Source organism: Delphinus delphis, chromosome 3 (genome assembly GCF_949987515.2).
Source record: "Delphinus delphis chromosome 3, mDelDel1.2, whole genome shotgun sequence".
Lineage (NCBI taxonomy): Eukaryota > Metazoa > Chordata > Mammalia > Artiodactyla > Delphinidae > Delphinus > Delphinus delphis.
Genome location: NC_082685.1, coordinates 136,394,940 through 136,416,540, shown reverse-complemented (window position 1 = coordinate 136,416,540; position 21,601 = coordinate 136,394,940). Strand labels below are relative to the sequence as shown.

At 38.0% G+C, this 21,601-nt stretch overlaps 1 protein-coding gene across 1 annotated transcript in view; it reads right to left on the bottom strand.

The window, feature by feature from the left end:
• FGF10 (fibroblast growth factor 10) overlaps positions 1 to 6,403 on the bottom strand; it is a 79,033-nt gene extending 72,630 nt beyond the window's left edge. Inside the window, exon 1 of the mRNA XM_060007056.1 lies at positions 6,032 to 6,403. Coding sequence (XP_059863039.1) covers positions 6,032 to 6,353 — 322 coding nt within the window. The 5' untranslated portion in view covers positions 6,354 to 6,403. The remainder of the gene's footprint in view (positions 1 to 6,031) is intronic.
• Between the last annotated feature and the right edge of the window lie 15,198 nt (positions 6,404 to 21,601).

Below are 21,601 nucleotides of genomic sequence, written 5' to 3'. Positions count from 1 at the left end.
AAAGCAAGGAAATCTTTAAGGTCATTATTTTGTGGGTGACCCAGCTCCCTTTTAGATATCTTGAAATTTTCTATTTGTGCAAAATCTGTACTAAATAAATACTTGGTTTTAAACTAATTCTGTAAAACATTGACACATTTTATTCATTAATTCGGTACCAGAGTGTCACTGGTGGCTTCCCAAGGTGCAGGTATATTTTCTCACACTAATTTTATAAGGCACATTTCTAGGTTATCACTTGTTATACCGACTGACCAGCACAGGTAGAGGTAATAGGCACTGAAAGAACAAGTCCCAATTATGAAAAGTAAATATTTTTAATCTGCAAAGCCAAGTAACAAACACCATTTGTCAAATGGCAAAGGTAAATGATCTTAAAACATTACAATATATCAATACATGAAAAATTAAGATGCTTCTGCATAAAAAGCTTGAGACAAAATGAGTTTCATTACTCTGCTAGATTGTAATAAAACTGTATTAAAATTATCATAAATCTTATGCCCAATTTTACTGGAAAATTAAAGGAGAACTTTAATTTCTGGGAGGGAAATGCTAATGTTTTACTTACACTAAGCAAACATCAACTATTAATGCTGACAAATGTTGGAACAATAATACTAAAAATGTCATCTGAATTACTCTTCATTGCAAAGTTCACAGAATTAATGTTAAGATAGATTAAAATCACTTTGAACTAATACGCATGTATTATTCTTCCTTCTGAAGCATAATAAAGAAATATCATTTGTACTGCAATTTTGGATAAGTGTACAGACATTTAAGGCTTAGGAAAGATGGAGATATTCATAGGCAGCTCATAAATGTGAGGAACATTAACTCCATTTCAAATGAGCCGTCAACTTTTTTCCAACATTTTGGCTTGTGGAAAGTCAGACGTTTGGATAATAAATGGGGTTTGCCTCTGAACATTAAGGTAATTGTGTAGGAATTTAAAGTGCTCATTCCGGTTCTACCATAAGTTCATTAAAAAATGAAGAAATGAACTGGAGTAAGGCTTTTCGCTCTAAACTGGGTAGTAAAATTGTAGAGGAAAAGTGCATGCAGTGGAGTTTCCTTCATTGTATAAGGCACAATTCTTCTTCTTTTAAGCTCTGTGCTTAAACATCATTTTGAAAACACCTGTTTTTAAAGAATGGTGCATGCCTTTCGGTAATAGATTACTAAAATACTCAAGACCTAGAGATTGGTGTCTCTGAATTCTCATACTCCAGTATTGGCATGTGATTTCTGCCAACTGTTTTCTTGAGTTTCTTGTAGTAGACGGTTATAAATCAGGTTTATAAAGAGGAAACTCTCTGTAATTGTGCATTTTTAATGGATTTATGATAAATCCATCAAAGTGGAGGGTCCATATGGTAGGAATGCAGTAAAGGTAACAGGACAGTGTCATGTAAACATTAAATAGTGCCTTCCACCTTCATAAATCCTCGATCCTCATGATTTAATGCTGCCAGTTATAAATTATGCAACCAAACTCTAGAAACAACCACAACTTAAATAAGACACCAGTGGAAGCCATAAGTTTTATATAGGTTTTTCTTCCCAGAAAACTGTTGTATATTTATTAGGAGATAATATTCAAGTCCTTATTTTCCTCAAAAATTATTTTCTTATTTAACTTCCTAAAATAAGCTCTAGTCCTGATTAAAAAGTAATAATGTAAACCTTATTTACAAGACAATAATCAGTCATTTCTATGTGGTGGAATACCTTTTTGATTTGCGGAGTCATTTTAAAGCTTCAGGTCTCTAAGATTTGCTCCTTTTAGAGTCATACATCAGAAGTTTCTTCAGCAGCCCAATTTCACACTTGTACTTACAATCAAATTGTTTTATTACATGTGGGAACAATTAAACATTTGGCCCTCAGCTGTAAACAATTACTATATACAATCATATTCATGGATTTTTCTTAGTCATGTATTCCTAATGCCTTCTGTGAGATGGATGTATGTGTACATTGTGTGTCCATGAGCAGTTATATTCTCAAATGTAATATCAAAAGAGAGATTTCACCCAGAGAATGCACTAACATTGTCTGATAACATGCAGACACCTGCAATAATAACTTTAACATACTCACTCTTTTCCACTGTCATTTTACTGCTCTTCCAATTTCCTTCTGATGAACAGTTGGTGTGCATAGCAAAAAGGCAATTAAGGATCTGGATAATTTGATTTTTAGAGTTTTGTGGTGTCTACTTCTGATATATCGACAGCAATGTTGTCAGTAGTAGCGAGGTAGAAGAAATAAGTAATGATAAAACCAAATCGACTTGGGCTTTAATCTGGCTGTCAATTTCTAGTTGAATGACCTTGGGTAATTTACTTTTTTTCAGGGTTAGTTTTCATATTTGAAAAATGTGGATAGTCCTATCTAAATCACAGAACTATTATGAGTGTTAAATGAGATATATATTTAAAGAAATAGGGCTCATACTGCATACTCAGTGCACACTGATTTCTCTAATGTCTCACATACTCCTTTCCTGAAAAGACTCATAAGCACTGTGGCTTTCCATTTTGAGAGTATCTATCCTTGACTCTCTCAAGTTTAGGGATACATTTTCTTTTCACTAGACTCCCCTCTTCTATAAGTGACAATCAGGGGAGTAGCCCACAGCTGTTTTACTCACATCCAGAAATAAGTCCACTGGTTCCAGTTGCACGGGTACCTAACAGCTGTATCCAGCCTTTCTAGTAGGCCAGAACTGGAGACGAGTGGTAATGTTTCAAGGGCAAAGCTCTAGATGTAAAGAATGATATAACAAACCTAAATGAGCCCGAGCATATCTAGTGACAGATACGCCACAGCTATTCTAAATTATTCAAGCTTTCTCAGACTTCTAGCAGGAGAAACATAATTCATCACTGCTCCCTTTATTCTACTCTCATATAATGGCAAAGGAGCAAACAAAAAATACCCCACCCCTAAAAATTTATAATAATCACTCAAAATGGAGAAGAGTTTCTCTAGCACATGTAATATTTTTAGAACCATCCAATTTCTGGGAACCAACTTTGGAGGTAGAAGTTAAAAATGATTTTTCAGTGCTCAAGGGTGATTTCCTTACTTCTCTTTTGTTAGCATTTTGCTGGCAAAAAGCCAGTAAAACAGTTGTTTAATTACCCAGGACCATCACAAACATGTAACCTCTTAGATAAGCTGTTACTGTATTTTAGCAGCAGTAATACTAGGGTCAAAAGTAACAAAGAAAATTAAGCTTCAAATAAGCAAACCTTAAAAGAACAGCTTTGTGTATTGAGAATAATTAATAACTTGTTTAGGAAAATGTCACTGAAATGTGGTTTTTGGACAAGGAACTGACACTCTTCAGAGGTTAGATACCCTAATATTTAACAGGCTACCATTTGGTGGGCTGGCTGGCTGGTTACCCTGTAGGCATAGCAAAAGTTTGTTCTCATGTAATTATGCAACATTTAGACAATATCTTAATGATACCATGTAGTTCAGCTGAATCAGTCCAGCTGGAAACTGTAGCAGCATTCTGATTACCCAGCCACATGTGAAATGAAAGCTGTTTCAACCTCTACTATTCACTTGCTATGTCTTGATACAGATGGTCTTGGAAAACCTAAATTATTTATGGTTTGACATTATTTAACATAGCAAGCTCCACCCCCTTTCATTTTCAACCATTGATTAGGATTGCATTACTATATGATATTATAATTTTAACAGGGACTATTAGTTATCATCACATGGAAGACGTATTAGTATATTTTAAACAGGATGAAAATTTTCCACACTTGTTTTTACACGATAAAAATCATATACTTTTCTCTTTGCAGATAATTCTTACTGTAAAAAGATATTTTAATGTGTACACTGGAAACCATTTGCTAAATGGTTAATCACACAGTGATCATTATTTTAGAAAATGGTAATTTAAGTTGCATAAATAAACTACTATAGATTGCTCCTTACATCACATCATAAAGACACTTAAAATACAGCAATAGCAAAGTCAAGTTAGTGTAAAAAAAAATTTGCTCAAGGTTAACACTCTGAAATTTTATTATATTTCTTTGAGTTATTTCCATGAACTAAAAATACAAAGAATTTCAGTCCCTGTGAATTTTTTTTTTTTTTTATCTCCCAGCTCACTCTTCAGTAAGTGTTTGGGCCACTTCTTCCCCATCGTCCTACCTGGATGATATCACAACTCTTGTGTTTTAGAAGTGAATAAAAGTATTAAAATTTTAAATTAATAACCATAACATCTATACATCATATCTAATAAATTCAGGTAACAAGTTACTTTGGAGCAAAAAAAAAAAAATGACATTACTTCAGCCACTTCTTATGAATAAGAATGGAAAAAATATAGGTAATGGACTATAGGTACATCTCTGGTAGTAAACATCAAATGGAATACTTTAAAACACTTACACAAATCTTTTTTATTACTTGTAAACATATTGTTAATTTTAGTAAATGGAAATAGCATCTGAGGAGGAACAGAAGTTAATGTTGAAGGTATGTGAGTCCCCAAGTAAGAAATATGTCTTATTTCTTGTAAATCTTTATTTTAAAAAGATAATGCTAAGTTCTTCTTAACTGTCTTTCCCATTAATACCAGATAGTTTCTGGGCTAAGGAATCATGAAGTATATGACTCATGTATTTAAGTTAGCTAGCAAATATATGCTTGGAATTCCCAAACAACTGACACAAAAAAATCCTTTGAAAAGGTGACTTGGAACCACCTTTGAGATAATGCTAAATGGTCATTAAAGATGTTTAAATGTTATTGTCTTCAGTGTGCCATTACATAGCCTCAGGGATCCTTTCAAATTGCAATCAATAGAGGATGAATAAGTCTCACCACTTGAAAGTAAGCAGGAAAGGAAGCCAACAGAGTAATCTGGCTTTGCTGGACTGATTCAGGAAGAGACACAATGTTCACTCCTCCTCTTCTGGTTCTCCCTCCCCCTACCCAACCCACATCCCTGCAAGAAAGAAAGAAGAGAAAGAGCTAAAGAAGGAAAGAGGGAGGGAGAAAGGAAAAAGGCAAGAAATCCAAGGATGGAGCATAATTTGTACTGAGGTGAAAATCTCATCCTATGGGATAAACCAACACCATGGAAACAGACTTATGACTTTTACTTTGAAAATAAAAGAATGACAATGAAATTTGTGTGAGGTCTGTGTGACTCCAGTCCCAGATGTTTACAGTGCTGTAGTACTATGGCTCTGCAATATGAGAGGTTTGAGAAGAAACGAGTACAACAGGACACCACAAAGCAGCGCATATGCTATTGACAATGCAGACATGAGCATCATGTTACCAAGAGAGAAGGCAGGCAGAAGACAAATAGCAGCGGTGGTGCCTGAAAAGCTAACTTCATGGACTGCAATCACTCAAACCAACATGAGGGACCAAAAAAAAAAATCAAAACCAGAAAAATGCTTTTGCTCCTATCTAGAGGGGTGGTAGGGTAAAGGGATGGGGGTGGGGGAGAGTGAAATTGACTTTTCTTTCTTAAATAAAGTTCCCATAAAGTCCCTATAATTGACAGCGGATAATTATTTTCAGCTTGAGGAAACTGTCCTGAAACTCTTAATAAGATTGCCAGCCAAAAGAACAAAATGTGTTTACTTGAGCCATTTCCAGAAGGGAGGGAAAGGAGACCTTGGGGTGAGGTGGGGAAAGGCGATGGAGACAGAGAGGGGCATCTATGCGCTGCAACAACTCTTGGGCGCCCTGCGTGGTCCCGCGAGTGACAAGCCAGAGAGACGGGGCGGGCAGGGTGGCAAAGAGCCTGGGTGGGGGGTGGGAGGGAGCGCGCTACGGGGAGGGGGTTAGGCGGCGCAATGTATACACCCGGGGGGGGGGTGATTTAGTGTGAAAGTATTCCACTTAATCATTTTACAGGAGTTGGGGACGTAAATATTTAGCTGGCCACATCTGGAACAGATTCCCCCCCCGCTCCGTGGGGTGGGGTGGATAATTGGAAGGAGGGGAGCGCGCATTTGTTACTTACTATACGGGCAGTTCTCCTTCTTGGTACCGCTGACCTTCCCGTTCTCAATCTTGAGAAAGTACTTGGTGAAAGAGAAGAGCTTTCTCCAGCGGACATCTCCTTGGAGGTGATTGTAGCTCCGCACATGCCTCCCCGCACTGGAAGGAGAGGAGAAGGACGAGGAAGAAGAGGAGTTGGTGGCCTCTGGTGACACCATGCCCTGACCAAGGGCTTGGCAGGTGACAGGGACGGAAGACACTAAGAACAGCAACAAGAAGCAGCAGCAGCAGCCGGGCAGGTGGGGAAAGGCTGAGGCACAATGTGTCAGTATCCATTTCCACATTGTACTGAAACTCTCGGCACTGGAAATTGTCTCATCAGAAGGAACATACTGGAACGGTAAGACCTGGTGCGAGGCAAGGAGACAGCTGGAGGTGGCGGCCGCTGGTTAGCTCCCTCTGGGCTCGGATCTGGCCAGAAGTGAAAGCACCAACATCCATAACTCCTCGGAAGGGCCGGCTGCCTCTTCTCGCTCCTTTCTCGGATCCGCTGCCGCGCGCCCCTCGGTCTCCCGGTGAATGTGGACGTGGGTGGCCGCAGTAGCAGGAGCTGGTGGTGGCCGTCGTGGTGTGGGTAACCCTCGATCTTCGCTCCCCCGGGAGTTACTTTGTTCTCTTCTTCACTCCTTTCTTCACCATGTTAGATGCAGAAAAAGGTCTGAAAAACAGATGACAGCACGGTGAACAAAACCCAAAGGGGCTGGGGTGGGAGGCTGGGGGAGGTATCTGCGCCCTTCTGCGGTTGGCACCTTCTGGTCCCTCTCCGCACAGCCCCAGCTTGCTGGCCAGTTCTAAAAGTGAGTCCCTTTGAGTTGTCAGAACTGGAGTCAGCTGCCCGGTCGCCGTTGTTCTCTTCCCCCTCTTGCTTTCTCTTTTTGGTGGTGCCTGTTGATATGAAGCCTCCAGAAAGTCACTTCTTGTTTGGAGGGGATGGCGGTTGGTGTTTTGTTTGGCCCTATTTCCCTCCCCCCGCCGCCCCCCTTCCTTTGGAAAGCCCGCTTGTAAACAGGTTGAAACCTGGAGTCTAAATGTCAGTGATTCTAAGCCAGAGGTGGGCTCTGCCTCTGCTGGCCAAACCTCATTTGCAGGGGTGGAGAAGCGGGGGGCGGGCGGGGGGAAAGGGGGTCAAACGGCGGTGGGACATCTGAAACCCTCGGCTGCTGGGAACGCCGAGGAGAGGGGGGGGGAGGGGGCAGGGAGTGGGGAGAGCAGGGGAGCCAGGAGAAGGGAGCGCGATGCCTCTGCCTGGAGCTCGGGGGCTGCGGGTCCTTTCCTCGCCACCCGGGCCGCCGCAGCCTGCAGCCTCCGCCAGCGCCTCCAGCTTGGGTTAATTGCTGCGAAAGCGTCCTTGTGCTCGCAGCGCTGGTCACCGGAGCGAGCAGTATCCTCACGCTTTCCGAGTTTTGCTGTCTTCCAGTCTGAACCAATCCCCTCTGGGGAGCCCCTTTCTCACTTGTTTTCCAGTATAGGATTTTTTATTTATTTTTTCCTTTTGGCAGTGAAGTACTTGAGAGCCACCTGGAGCCTGGGGTTTGGCTGACTTTTTTTTCCCCCCTCGCTCGCAGAAGCAGGGGAGGGCTGAGGGAGAAAACAGAAGATGCTGAGGATAAACCCTCCAAGGCAGTAGATTATAAACTGGTGGGAACGAGCAAAGAAAAGGAAGACATAATTAGCTTCCTTTCCTCCTCTTCTGCCAGCTTCCAAGGAGGTCTCTGCTTTAATGAATCACTGATTTCTCGCTTCCTTTGCTGAAGTAAAAAGTTCACACTTTGGCCCTCTCTGACTTTTAAGCTCAGGGAGATTTATCACCACCCCTAAAAGTCGCCTCTCTCGGCGCAAATGAAATCTGGGACCGAAATGACCGATTTCTGATAGCTAACAAGGGTCGTTTACAGAATAACGCGTGCACTTCAAAGCGAACTCACTTTATTGAGATTGTGAAGATTTAACCATACGATTTTGCCGAATATTCTGCTGGTTCCTAGGCAATTTCCTTTGCACTTTGCCATCAAGAGGTATTTTCTTTCTTCTGTCTTCAAATTTTAATGTTTAAAGGGTTCTATTTTATAAAATAACTGTACCACCAGTCTCCCTCTCTTTTTCACATTCACCACCCTGAAACTCCTTCATTGCTAATAAACTTGCTCATGTCTTAGGTACAGACAGAATCAAGTCCCTGGCTAGGCAGCCTTTGCCAAGGATTAAGAGGCACAAAGAAGGAGATACTGTGATAATCCGTTCCAATCTTAGTAAGAATTCCTAGAGAGTCTCTTTAAGAATTACTCTAAACTAGGGACAGCCTGACTGGAAGAAGTGACTGAAGATGTATTGGTATAAAGTATTTATGTTCTGTAAGGCAGTTGGACCTTTGTGTTATGTTGAAGCATGTGAAATTGCCAGTATTTTATGGTTTTTGACCTTCAAAAGTGGCAGTTTCATATGGTTCAACCTAATTTTTAGGCAGCTATCCTAAGAGGGTGAATCACTTCAAGGTGAACTTGGGAGTTTGACCTCTGCAACTGTAATTCGGAGGGAACTAATCAGGCGAGCTTGTGTATATGCTACAAACCAGAGTCCCTGCAACGTGCATTTGGTCTCAGTCTTCATTGAACAGGAGAAAAGACAAAGAAATTAAAAAATCTACCTTTGGAAATGGGCTTTAGGAATATTGCCTAATTATGTTGTTTGGTGACTTGAAAAATGACTTTACACCGTGCTCTTATAGTTTCCTGTGCATTCAGAGCCTTTGAAACAGAACATTTTAATACTAGAATCAGGATTTTAACTGCATTATTTATAAACCATTGCAATGCTTATTCAGAAGACTTTGACAATGTGGTACACACAGTAGATTTTTATATTCAATGTAATTAGCTCTGATTTCTGTAGCTATTAATTGGAGAGTTAAGCAAATAAAGAGCATATGTCAAACAAGTCTGGTTCTTTCATTAAAGCATGGATATTTAAAAATAAACTCACAGTGCTAATTTCAATTTTCTAGTTCACTGTTTTATACCTGAGCTGAAAAATGCCTAAAAAAGAGTGTAGTGTTTCTAAGGAAATAGCTTCAGCCCAGTTGTTCAGCTGAATCCAAATGTTTGAATTGACAAGTAATTAAACCTACATATTTTTTTGAAAATAAAAATATGTTTGATGAAACCGTACAATAAAAATCCTGCCATGAAAAGTTACAAAACACATGAAGTTATTATTTTGAGGTTTCTCTGCACTGGGCACCAACAGTATTGGTGCCAGCTTGAGATCCTTTCAATTCTTTTAACTCACGATAGACAACCCCCCACCCCAAACCTCGAAAGTAGTCTCTCTGTCTCTCTCTGTCTCTGTCTCTCTCTCTCACACATACACACTCTCTCGTCTCTCTTTCACGCACACACATATCTACCAACTTTCTTCTCCAGTAGAAGAAGCTGTTCAGACATTTAAGTGAGAGGTTTTGTGTTTTTATTCTGTCCTAAATGGGAAAAATACATCTTTAAAACTTCCATATTAAAATCTGCTTGCGGCAGGTGCAGCGTTTAAAAGTTCTAGAGCCCTTTCGCCTCTCTTCTGTACAGCGTGATGACAGGAAGGGCATTTACAAAACAGCCCAAAGGAAAAGCTGACATAGCTTTTTAGATTATATCTCATTCTTCTTTCTCTTTTCTGTACAGCCTTTCTTTTATAGCACAGTTGAATCCCTAAATACTCCACTGCTTTGCATTGTTAGGTCACCTCTTAGGTTAGCCCGAGAAAGCCTGAGAAAAGTTCCACAGGAAAGATGCACTATTTAACGGAATTCAATCTCTCCCAATAGATTTGAATCACTAACATAAATGTATGAATGTAGATTATATCTCTGTAATGAGGCCTGAATCATTCTCAGTTACTTCAAAGGACTGAAATTCTACCTTCCTTTTTTAGCAGCAATAATCAGGTCTTAATGGATTCCTTTATTAATTGTTTCTCTGCAACGATTGAAAAGGACAGTACAAGCTTCAGATTAGAATGGTACCTACTAATTCTAAAAGGCAGTTTTTCTCTTCTTTCCAACCTCTGGAAGGCATGCTTTATTTCTATGCCCTAAACATATCCAGTAATGTTAGGCTAAATCTTTACTGGGGGAAATAGATGTGGCCTTTTGTTAAACACGATGTCTTGAGAAATTATTGAGGCTTTTAAAAGCAAGACTGTGGCAGCAGCCATCGAAGAATCCTAAAACGTGGTTATTTGACCTCAGAGAAGCAGTTTGTGTATTTGCTTCCAGATCTTTCAGTAGCTATTCTGTTGAAGCAGTTGGATTCTTTATGTTGCCTGGCACTATCTGTGGTTCACTTACAAGATGTGTGTTCTATTATGTGCGATGTTATTGGCAGTGTCAGTAAGCTGCTTTAAATAATACTAAGTCAGGTCAAAAGTCAGCCAGGCTGTTCTACAAAGTAGACATGTGCAGGCCTCATTTTTGAAGTGTGCAGTGCAGCCTTTATGAGTACGTACTCCAGCTCGTTTTTTCTTTGGGATACGGAAGATGCCAGTTTTAAAGCTTTGTTGGGGCTTGTGGTCTTACTAGGATGCCGCTAGAGGTGATGCTAATAGTCATAATATCTGGGGGAAAATAAAATAGTGATATCTTATTGGTTTTTAACTAGGGGTTTCAAATGAAAGGACAAGAGGTCTTACCTCATGGAGAGTAGTGTAATACTGCAGAGCCAATGGGACTCTTAGCAATAATTGAATCTAACTCATTCGTTTCATAGGTGAATGAACAACTGATGCCCAAGTCACTCAGTGGTAGAACAGAGTTTGGAACTCAGGTACTAGGTTATGGGCTATTGTCCTAATTTTTTGGTAACACCTGTCTTGTCTATTTTCTCTTTTCCCCTCTCTGCTCCTCTTCTCCTTATCATTGACCACTCATCACTCTAATGTCGGAGATGCCAGCGGGGAAATGATAAAAAGGGTTAGGAGGCTTTACTTATGGAAAACCAATATTTCTTTGTTACAGTAGATTAGCCAGAGAAAAGTAATAAAATAGTTTAGTGTTGAATTATTAAGTACCAGTTGACTAGCCAAATAAATATTGAGATTTATTTGGCAAAGGGGGCTATTTTATCAAAGCCTGTGAAATGAACACAATTGGAAAGCAATGTATACACATATTTCCAGAATATTCAAGGATTTTTTAAAATATATAATCTGAATTTATAAGTTATCCTCCAGAAAATTTATGGCAACTTCTAGAAAAGTAGATTTATAATTTGATTCTTCTTTCTGTATTCTACTATTAAGTTCCCGTAAAGCAGTATGATATTTCAGAGCCTAAGTATTGGCTTAAACAATGTTTTTTAAAGTTTGAAACTAATGTAAATTTCCTATTCCCTAGCTTTCAGACAGACTTAATGATCTCTTATTGAGAAGGAAAAATGGTCAAGATGGTGAAAAGGACCTTTTGAAGGAAAATATATTCTATATAAGGATGTTTAAATCATATAATAAATCACCAAAAATTCCTGGAAACTGAACTCTGCATCTTGGCACCAAACACAACAAACATATTTCCACAAAGCTGCTGTTTGTCTCCTTCCAGCTGATGGTAAACAGAACCTTCCCTTGACAAAGCTGTGAAGTCTCTGAAGAGTTCTGTTTGTTTTCTGTGTTCTCAGCTGTCCCTTTGTCGAAATGTGCCTCCTTTCACTTCAAGCTCTCTAGGTTTCTTAGTCATATATCCTAGATCAAAATTTTAAGCATTTTGATCTCAGTCATTTATGTTTGTGAATTAATTGGCAGGTCATAGCGTTTTCTTTAAAGTTGCAATGCTTTATAACAACAGACATTTGTAGTATCTTCATTTCTCCATCCATTCACTGATTGGTTTTTATTCAACTAATGTTTATTGATACCTATTGTGTGCTAGCTGGGCATTGTACATTTTTCAGGATTTTACCAATAAATGAGAGCAATTTACCTTGCAAAGAGCATGAATGAATGAATGAATGAACAAATGAATGATTTTAGGCACTTTATTATTGATGGAAAAAACAGGGTTATCTTAGGACTCAGACAGCAAATGGAGAGATTGAGAAGAGAAAGAAGAGCCCCTGAAATTTCCTTCTGGTTGTTCTACTCCTTACAGGAAGAGCTGAAGGAAACCCTGAACTCTGTTCTCAGCTTCATGAAGGAGCAAGACTCGATCTTTGGCGGCTTTATGGCCCTGGCACAAGCCCTACAGTTTCTCCTGCACTCTGGGGATTTTGGCTATGTCCTTCCTGCTAACTGAACCTGACTCGGTTTCTTTTCCTTCTGTTCTCAGATTCCTGGATGCACATTTTGTGTTTTCTAGCTCTAGAAATATGTTAATTATTTCCCGCTAAGAGTTCCCTAATCTATCTGCTGCTGTGTGCTTCCCATTAAAACATACATATCATCAAATATAATTTGACCTAACATCCGTTCTCCCTATTTGACAAATTTTTCTCTGATAAATAGACTTTGACAAAGATTTATTATCAATGAATTAGTATTCATAGAATATTACAAATTAGTATTAACAGAAATATTATTGTTTTGGAGGAATACAATATGCACGGTGCTGGTTTTTCTTGGGTTGGTCCCCAGACCGATTTTCTGCCCTTTTCTGCTCAGCTCTGTTCTGACATCTCTGCATCACCAGTGTCCCTTGGACGGATGGATGACTTGCAGTTGGTTTTGGCAGTGGGAGAATGGGATCTTCAGAAGATTAGAGAACTTCTGGGTATTTCTTCCTCTCCTCCTCTTTGTTTCAGTGTCACTTTTCTAGGAGTGGCTGTGTCCCTCCAGATCCTCTCCTCCAGGGCTCCAGCTACCACTGGAGTTCCTACAATATTTCCTCCCCTCAGCCCTGAAGTGCAAGGAGTGGTAACAGTTCCTCTCTATTGCTAATCTGCATCATCCTTTGCTCTTTCCTTTCACATACATACACCTCTATAACTAGTAATTTTGTTCAAGTCTCTTCACATGAAGCAATGAGGGTAAATTTTGTGTCCTAGTCAGGACACCAACTACGGTATATATATTCTGATAACCAGCGTATAATAATATACATTTTGTATGTATGCAAAACTCCACAGGGGAGTGTAATTTAATACAAAGTACCTTGGGGAGCATCTAGTGCTTGCTTGACGTGCTATATTCCTTGAGCTGTACGAAAGATAACGACACATGTCATTTGCCCTCAAGAAGTGTAGAATCTAGTATTAAGTTTTGATTGATTATCGTGGAAGTTTTTTGATTTGGTGAATGATTTTGAAGTACAAAATTAAAGAGTAGAACATTTTGGTTACCAAATGTGCAATAGAACACTTTTACATAAATAAATTTAGAAAAGGAATTCAGTAAAGTAGAAATTGTGTTCATAAAAAGGATATGTATTTGTGGAAAGCTATAAAAAGCTCTATATTAAAATTAGCTTTCTTCTTTTTAGTTTGGTATGAAAATTTAACTGTTTCCTAATTTAAATCTTTACTAATCTTTAAAAATCATTAATTTTTTGTGAGTAAATTTGTTGTACTAACTGACCTTTGCTTATAGTTTAGTAAAGAAAGGAAGGAGGGGAATTAACAGTATTATTTTCTGGCCTACTTTGTTTTTATATAAAAACAAATCTTTAAGAACAGAGATGTAGGCAGGCTTGAAATATACAGTTGGGCATAAAAGCTGGTTATGGTACCAAAACTCCCCAAATTAAATACATATACAGATAATTTTGTGAGCTGACCACCTTTCAGACAAATTTGACAGAAGTATAATTTGTTATAGAAATCAATATAGCCTAGAATATATGGAGCGCAGATCAAGGATTTCACTTTTATCCTCTCACTTTATCACCCTGAACAATGATAAAGCTTTATAGCTGGAAAAGACTTTTAACTTCCTTAGTTCTTTATAGGTGAAAAAAGAAGAAGAGAAAAGGCCTGGGAAGATGAAGCAAGCTGTTCAGGATGACAGTGATGAGCCAGTACGTATGCACTAAAATAGCAAATTGCAAGAATTTCAGCTTTCACATACTTAATGGATGTAATCTCCTTGCAAGAACAACAGTGGCCCCTGCTGAGGCTGTGGGACAGGGAGGGAGAAAAGGAACATTTCAGAATCTCCAGGGCATTTAGCATGCTGTTTGGAGAATTCTCAGGGTTTATTCCAATGCGTGCCTTTAGAAGAGCGAGTCCCTGTGGTTAACATATGAAGTTACCCCCGAATTAGGAGAGCATCTACATAAATCCTAGCTAAGGGGTAAAGAGATTGCTCTTGGAATAATAGTTCAAAATATGTCATTTTAAAATTAATCAAGAATCTATAAGGGCTTCTTCTTGTCCCTGCCATTCTGGCTTTTATGTTCCTATTTCAGTTATCAGTGGAGGTTTGGATAATTTGGTTTGATATATTTAAATTTTATGGGCAGAGAGAAAAAGGACTTAGAAATATTTCTTTGGCTAACTTGTGAGAAAGAAATATTATTTTGTCTTTAACCAAAATTATACTCATTTGTGCATGGATTAGGGTATGCTCTTCCTACTTTATAGCATTACATTTTCTGGATTTATGTATTTATCTCGTATTGGTTTTACCTATATTTGCCATGGTTAAAAAATAGGAAAATATATATGAGAAATATTTTAATCTCATATTTTCTGCAATTAGAAACTTAATTGTGGGAAATCGCCTTACCCATTCCCTCATTCCTATCATTACACACACACACACACACACACACACACACACACACACACACCCCTTTAAGCACTTCTTGTTAGCTATCTAGTTTTGTTTTGAATTATTGAAAAATAAAGCCTGTCAGATCATTTAGAATTGATTGAAAAATAATTTTTTAACTCCAAAGCTTGAATTAGGAAGATGGCCAAAAATTACAGTGGCTCATTTTCATTATTTTCTCTTTTATTCCAGTTTTATTGAGAAATAATTGACACGCATCTCTGTATAAATTTAAGATATACAGCATGATGATTTGATCTACATATATTGTGAAATGATTACCACAACAGGTTTAGTTAACATCCATCATATCATATAGATAAAACAAAAAGAAAAGAAAAAGAAAAAAAATTTCTCCTTGGGATGAGAACTCTTAGGATCTACTCTCTTATCAACTTCCCTGTATATTATACAGTGTTAGCTATAGTCATCATGTTGTGCATTACATCCCTACTACTTATTTATTTTGTAAACCTTTTGACCACCTTCCTCCAAATACATAAACAACTTTTGCACTAGTTCAATATTTACCTATAACAAATTTTTGTTATTTATACAAATTAGTACTGGATGCTCTCTGTTTTAGAGGTCAACTTCTAGATTGACAGAAATAAAACTAGCAAAAGAATTACTTAGTGGAACAGAGAAAGTACTCTATTGTAATTGGAAGGCAACATTTGGTTTATCAAAGAAAGTTAAATGTTACAGTAATAGAAACTGTAGACAAACTGTGAGTTCTTTGTCATCAATGAATAAGATAGCGGAGGAAGTAGAAAGGAGTATTGACCTTAGAAGTACACGCTGAAGTCCAGGGAGGTGGAGTAACCTGCCCAAATGGCAGGATTCCCACACAATCCTGTGAATAGAAAAACACTGGGTACACAGATTGAGTACTTTGAACCTCAGAAATGCCAGTTAGCAAAGTTTGGGGGTATCTGTTGGGAAGATCCAGTGGGTAACAGCAGTGGTACTTTGTAATGATGTCTTTTTGTAGTTTTCTTTTTTAGATACCTCATTTTATTATTTCTTCCAGAAAGTTCAGGGTTCTGAATGTAGGCTCAAATGAAAGCATGTCCTCTTCTTCTTTATTCCTTTTCTAAATGCAGACATTTGTTCTGCACAACTGCTTCTTCTGCTTCATTATTGATATTGCAGCAGTAACGGTAAAGAGAGCCTTTTCCCATAACTTGGGGGATGTGCTTTATGTGTTAAGTTGCCCTTCTCCTTTTATCCCTTGGGGGCAGAGACCTGACTTCTGAGCTAATTTTGTGCCAAGACAAAAAATAATTTGGTTATCTTGCTTAGGAATTGAAGGCTGATGGCTGCACATAGATTCTACATAATTAGTGGAGAAAAAAAATTTCAAACTATTTGAGGACATTCCCAGTGAGCAACTGGAACTTCCTTTGGTGAGGATTCTTAACACAAGACCCCAATCTGACCATTAAAACCTGAGGCATGATGCCAAATCATTTTTTCAGAGAACAAAGGGGGCCATGGGGGTAAAAAATCCCTATTTACTCACTGCTTAAGAATTAGAATTTAGGTAACAAACTGCTGTCATTTTCAACTTTGCTTTTGTATTTTGAGTGTGTCAGATGAATTTTTGTTAATGTACTTTTAAATTAAGTAAAACTTTAAATTAGAACAAACATGGAACACCTAAGGACAGGATCTCCCATTATCAAAATGCAAAATAAAATTGACTGTGATGTTAAAAAAATTTATAACTAAGCAAAGCCAGTGAGAAAAAGTGACTAGTTTATGTTTTGGTAAATAAGCAAGGGAAATGAAATACAGACAGCAAGGAAGCCACATATTTGGTAAAGACAGAAACCTCAGATTTTTTTTAATAAAGCAATTTTCAGATTTAGCAACATAAAGTATAATTAGTTTTGGTACGTAAGAACATTTTATTGATAAACACTACCCTTTTAGGCCTACTGAAAATACACAAGGCTATATCCACATGACAGCAGATAGATGTTTGAGGAAGAAATTAACTGCTGTATAAAGTTTTGGGAGCCAGTTTCGTTTACATCATTTTTTGTCTTGAAGATATTTGCTTCTGTCACTTGGAAGGAATCCATTTTTTCCTGTTTGAATTGTCTTTATCACCAAGTAGATTTTCCAAAGCGATTCTGCTGAGTGACTATTAGGGAAAATTGGAAATCTGTGCCTGACATTATGTTGGTAGGTGGAGAAAGAAAAAGCTCTGTACCCTCTAACTTCCATCAGGAAAGAGCAGGATCTGGAAGTAAATTACTATTAAGAAGGGATGAAGGGAAGGTGAAATATTTTGTCACACAGGCTGTTCCCTCCTAGGGCCCAGTGGTGGGGGATGGAGAGAGCCCAGCCACTCTGCTCGCATGCAAATGGAGGGGGTTCTGATCCAGATCCCTGCCTTTCATCAAAGCAGCTGTAAGACCAAGAGCCTGAGACTTGGCACTTCCCTCTTTTGGTGGAGAGAAGTAGACGAGGCACTGTTCTCAATTCTAAGGGTGTGTAAGGTTCAGTGGAGGAGGCTGGAAGCTTAGGTAGGAGCATGACAGGAGGGAGTGGTTGCTCCTTTGGTGCACATTTTTTAAAAGCAAAACCACTTTAAGAACCCTAACATAAGTCATCACTCTTGTAATGTTTTAGTTTCAGCACTGTTGTATGGATATTATCAAAGTTAGTAACAGTGACATGCTTTTGTTTAAATGGGAGAGAATCTTTTATAGAATGAGAAAGTAATGTGTTTGAAACTGGGCAATACATGGAAACTCAAATCAGTCTTTGCCTCAGCAGATGTTGTGTATGCTACGTGCTGTTGAATATTATTTTGGGTTTATTTTCTGACAGAGGTGTATTTCTTGGAACTGTCTCTTATAGGAAAATATGCAGTTTCTCAGCCTTCACTTTCTATACTTTCACATTGCTGGAGACTGCCCAAGTCTGTCCAGATGCAAGTTAGATGTAGAATGGCAAATGCTTGTTAATCTGTGTTTTAATTATCTCTTCTAATAGTATCTTCTACAGTTGTTCATGTGGGGGGAAAGAATAACTCAGAATATTTGTCAGGCTTTTGTATGTTATTATGTTTATAAGTGTAATCATTGTAATTATTACATTTGCAGGTGAATAGGAAAAGAGGGAAGGGCACTAGCCCTGGAAGTTAGGAAATCTAGATTATATTTCTAGTTCTAACACTAGTAATTTTGAGGCCTAGCATTAATATTTAGGTAAAAGAGTAGATACCCTTTGGTTCTAAAATTCTCTAACATGTGAGACCCAGAATAATGAAGGATGTATTTTACCAGTACTGCATATGGCACTAGTAGGAACAAATAGCATTTAACATTGAGAGTCTGATCTTGTCACTTGAATTATTTGTGGAATAATAGAATGATAGAACTGAATGCCCATTTACTATCATACTCTATTTTCATTTTTCTCCCTACAGTTGCACAGGAGGCAACTACGGTCCAGAAAGGAAAAATTACTTGCCCAAGATTATCCAGCTAATTAGTGACAGAACCTGTAGAAGCTGTGTGCCCCAACTTTCCAATATTCTTTTCTCTATACCCATCTTTTGAAGCAAATGGAATGTAAAATTTTTGTTTTTAGCAAGATAATAAGTAATAGAGTGAGAAATGTAGTGAGTAAATGCAAATATAGATAAAGGGGAACTCTGACTAAATGGATTTTTTCAAAAAATCTTATGCAAGTTACTATAAAAAAGACTTTGGCATAAATCTGGCTACGTAGGATGGAAAGGGGTTGGAAGTCAAGTCCATGGTACTTGATGAAAGATAAGAAATCAAGAGTAACCATAGGTGACCCTGATGGGACAAGACAATTATGATTACTTATTTATAATTATATTTTACAGTCCTCAATGATACTGAAATAGTCTGCAGTTGAACGTTCTCAGCCAATAGGAATTAATTGAAAAGAAATTATCAAAAAACTACATGAATGAGCAGAAAAATGATGAATTATTTTTTAATTTTTTTTTTATTTTTTAACATCTTTATTGGAGTATAATTGCTTTACAATGGTTTGTTAGTTTCTGCTTCATAACAAAGTGAATCAGTTATACATAAACATAGGTTCCCATATCTCTTCCCTCTTGCGTCTCCCTCCTTCCCACCCCTCCCTATCCCACCCCTCTAGGTGGTCACAAAGCACCGAGCTGATCTCCCTGTGCTATGCGGCTGCTTCCCACTAGCTATCTATTTTACATTTGGTAGTGTATATATGTCCATGCCACTCCCACACTTTGTCCCAGCTTACGCTTCTCCCTCCCCATGTTTTCAAGTCCATTGTCTAGCAGGTCTGTGTCTTTATTCCCGTCTTACCCCTAGGCTCTTCATGACCTTTTTTTTTTTTCTTAGATTCCGTATATACGTGTTAGCATACGATATTTGTTTTTCTCTTTCTGACTTACTTCACTCTGTATGACAGACTCTAGGTCCATCCACCTCACTACAAATAACTCAATTTCGTTTCCTTTTATGACTGAGTAATATTCCATTGTATATATGTGCCACATCTCCTTTATCCATTCATCTGGTGATGGACACTTAGGTTGCTTCCATCTCCTGGCTATTGTAAATAGAGCTGCAATGAACATTGTGGTACATGACTCTTTTTGAATTATGGTTTTCTCAGGGTATATGCCCAGTAGTGGGATTGCTGGGTCATATGGTAGTTCTATTTGTAGCTTTCTAAGGAACATCCATACTGTTCTCCATAGTGGCTGTATCAATTTACATTCCCACCAGCAGTGCAAGAGTGTTCCCTTTTCTCCATATTCTCTCCAGCATTTGTTGTTTCTAGATTTTTTGATGATGGCCATTCTGACTGGTGTGAGATGATATCTCATTGTAGTTTTGATTTGCATTTCTTTAATGATTAATGATGTTGACAATTCTTTCATGTGTTTGTTGCCAATCTGTATATCTCCTTTGGAGAAATGTCTATTTAGGTATTCTGCCCATTTTTGGATTGGGTTGTTTGTTATTTTGTTATTGAGCTGCATGAGCTGCTTGTAAATTTTGCAGATTAATCCTTGGTCAGTTGCTTCATTTGCAAATATTTTCTCCCATTCTAAGGCTTGTCTTTTCATCTTGTTTATGGTTTCCTTTGCTGTACAAAAGCTTTGAAGTTTCTTTAGGTCCCATTTGTTTATTTTTGTTTTTATTTCCATTTCTCTAGGAGGTGGTTCAAAAAGGATCTTGCTGTGATTTATGCCACAGCGTGTTCTGCCTATGTTTTCCTCTAAGAATTTGATAGTTTCTGGCCCTACATTTAGGTCTTTATGCCATTTTGAGCTTATTTTTGTGTATGGTGTTAAGGAGTGTTCTAATCTCATACTTTTATATGTACCTGTCCAATATTCCCAGCACCACTTATTGAAGAGGTTGTCCTTTCTCCACTGTATATTCCTGCCTCCTTTATCAAAGATAAGGTGACCATATGTGTGTGGGTTTATCTCTGGACTTTCTATCCTGTTCCATTGATCTATCATTCTGTTTTTGTGCCACTACCATACTGTCTTGATTACTGTAGCTTTGTAGTATAGTCTGAAGTCAGGGAGCCTGATTCCTCCAGCTCCGTTTTTCTTTCTCAGGATTGCTTTGGCTATTCGGGGTCTTTTGTGTTTCTATACAAATTGTGAAATTTTTTGTTCTAGTTCTGTGAAAAATGCCACTGGTACTTTCATAGGGATTGCATTGAATCTGTAGATTGCTTTGGGTAGTAGAGTCATTTTCACAATGTTGATTCTTCCAATCCAAGAACATGGTATATCTCTCCATCTGTTTGTATCATCTTTAATTTCTTTCAGCAGTGTCTTATAATTTTCTGCATACAGGTCTTTTGTCTCCTTAGGTAGGTTTATTCCTAGATATTTTATTCTTTTTGTTGCAATGGTAAATGGGAGTGTTTTCTTAATTTCACTTTCAGACTTTTTGTCATCAGTGTATAGGAATGCAAGTGATTTCTGTGCATTAATTTTGTATCCTGCTACTTTACCAAATTCATTGATTAGCTCTAGTAGTTTTCTGGTAGCATATTTGGGATTCTCTATGTATAGTATCATGTCATCTGCAAACAGTGACAGCTTTACTTCTACTTTTCTGATTTGTATTCCTTTTATTTCTTTTTCTTCTCTGTTAGCTGTGGCTAAAACTTCCAAAACTATGTTGAATAAGAGTGGTGAGAGTGGGCAACCTTGTCTTGTTCCTGATCTTAGTGGAAATGCTTTCAGTTTTTCACCAGTGAGGACGATGTTGGCTGTGGGTTTGTCATATATGGCCTTTATTATGTTGAGGAAAGTTCCATCTATGCCTACTTTCTGCAGGGTTTTTTATCATAAATGGTGTTGAATTTTGTCAAAAGCTTTCTCTGCATCTATTGAGATGACCATATCGTTTTTCTCCTTCAATTTGTTAATATGGTGTATCACATTGATAGATTTGCGTATATTGAAGAATCCTTGCATTCCTGGAATAAACCCCACTTGATCATGGTGTATGATCCTTTTAATGTGCTGTTGGATTCTATTTGCTAGTATTTTGTTGAGGATTTTTGCATCTATGTTCATCAGTGATATTGGCCTGTGGTTTTCTTTCTTTGTGACATCTTTGTCTGGTTTTGGTATCAGGGTGATGGTGGCCTCATAGAATGAGTTTGAGAGTGTTCCTTCCTCTGCTATATTTTGGAAGAGTTTGAGAAGGATAGGTGTTAGCTCTTCTCTAAATGTTTGATAGAATTCGCCTGTGAAGCCATCTGGTCCTGG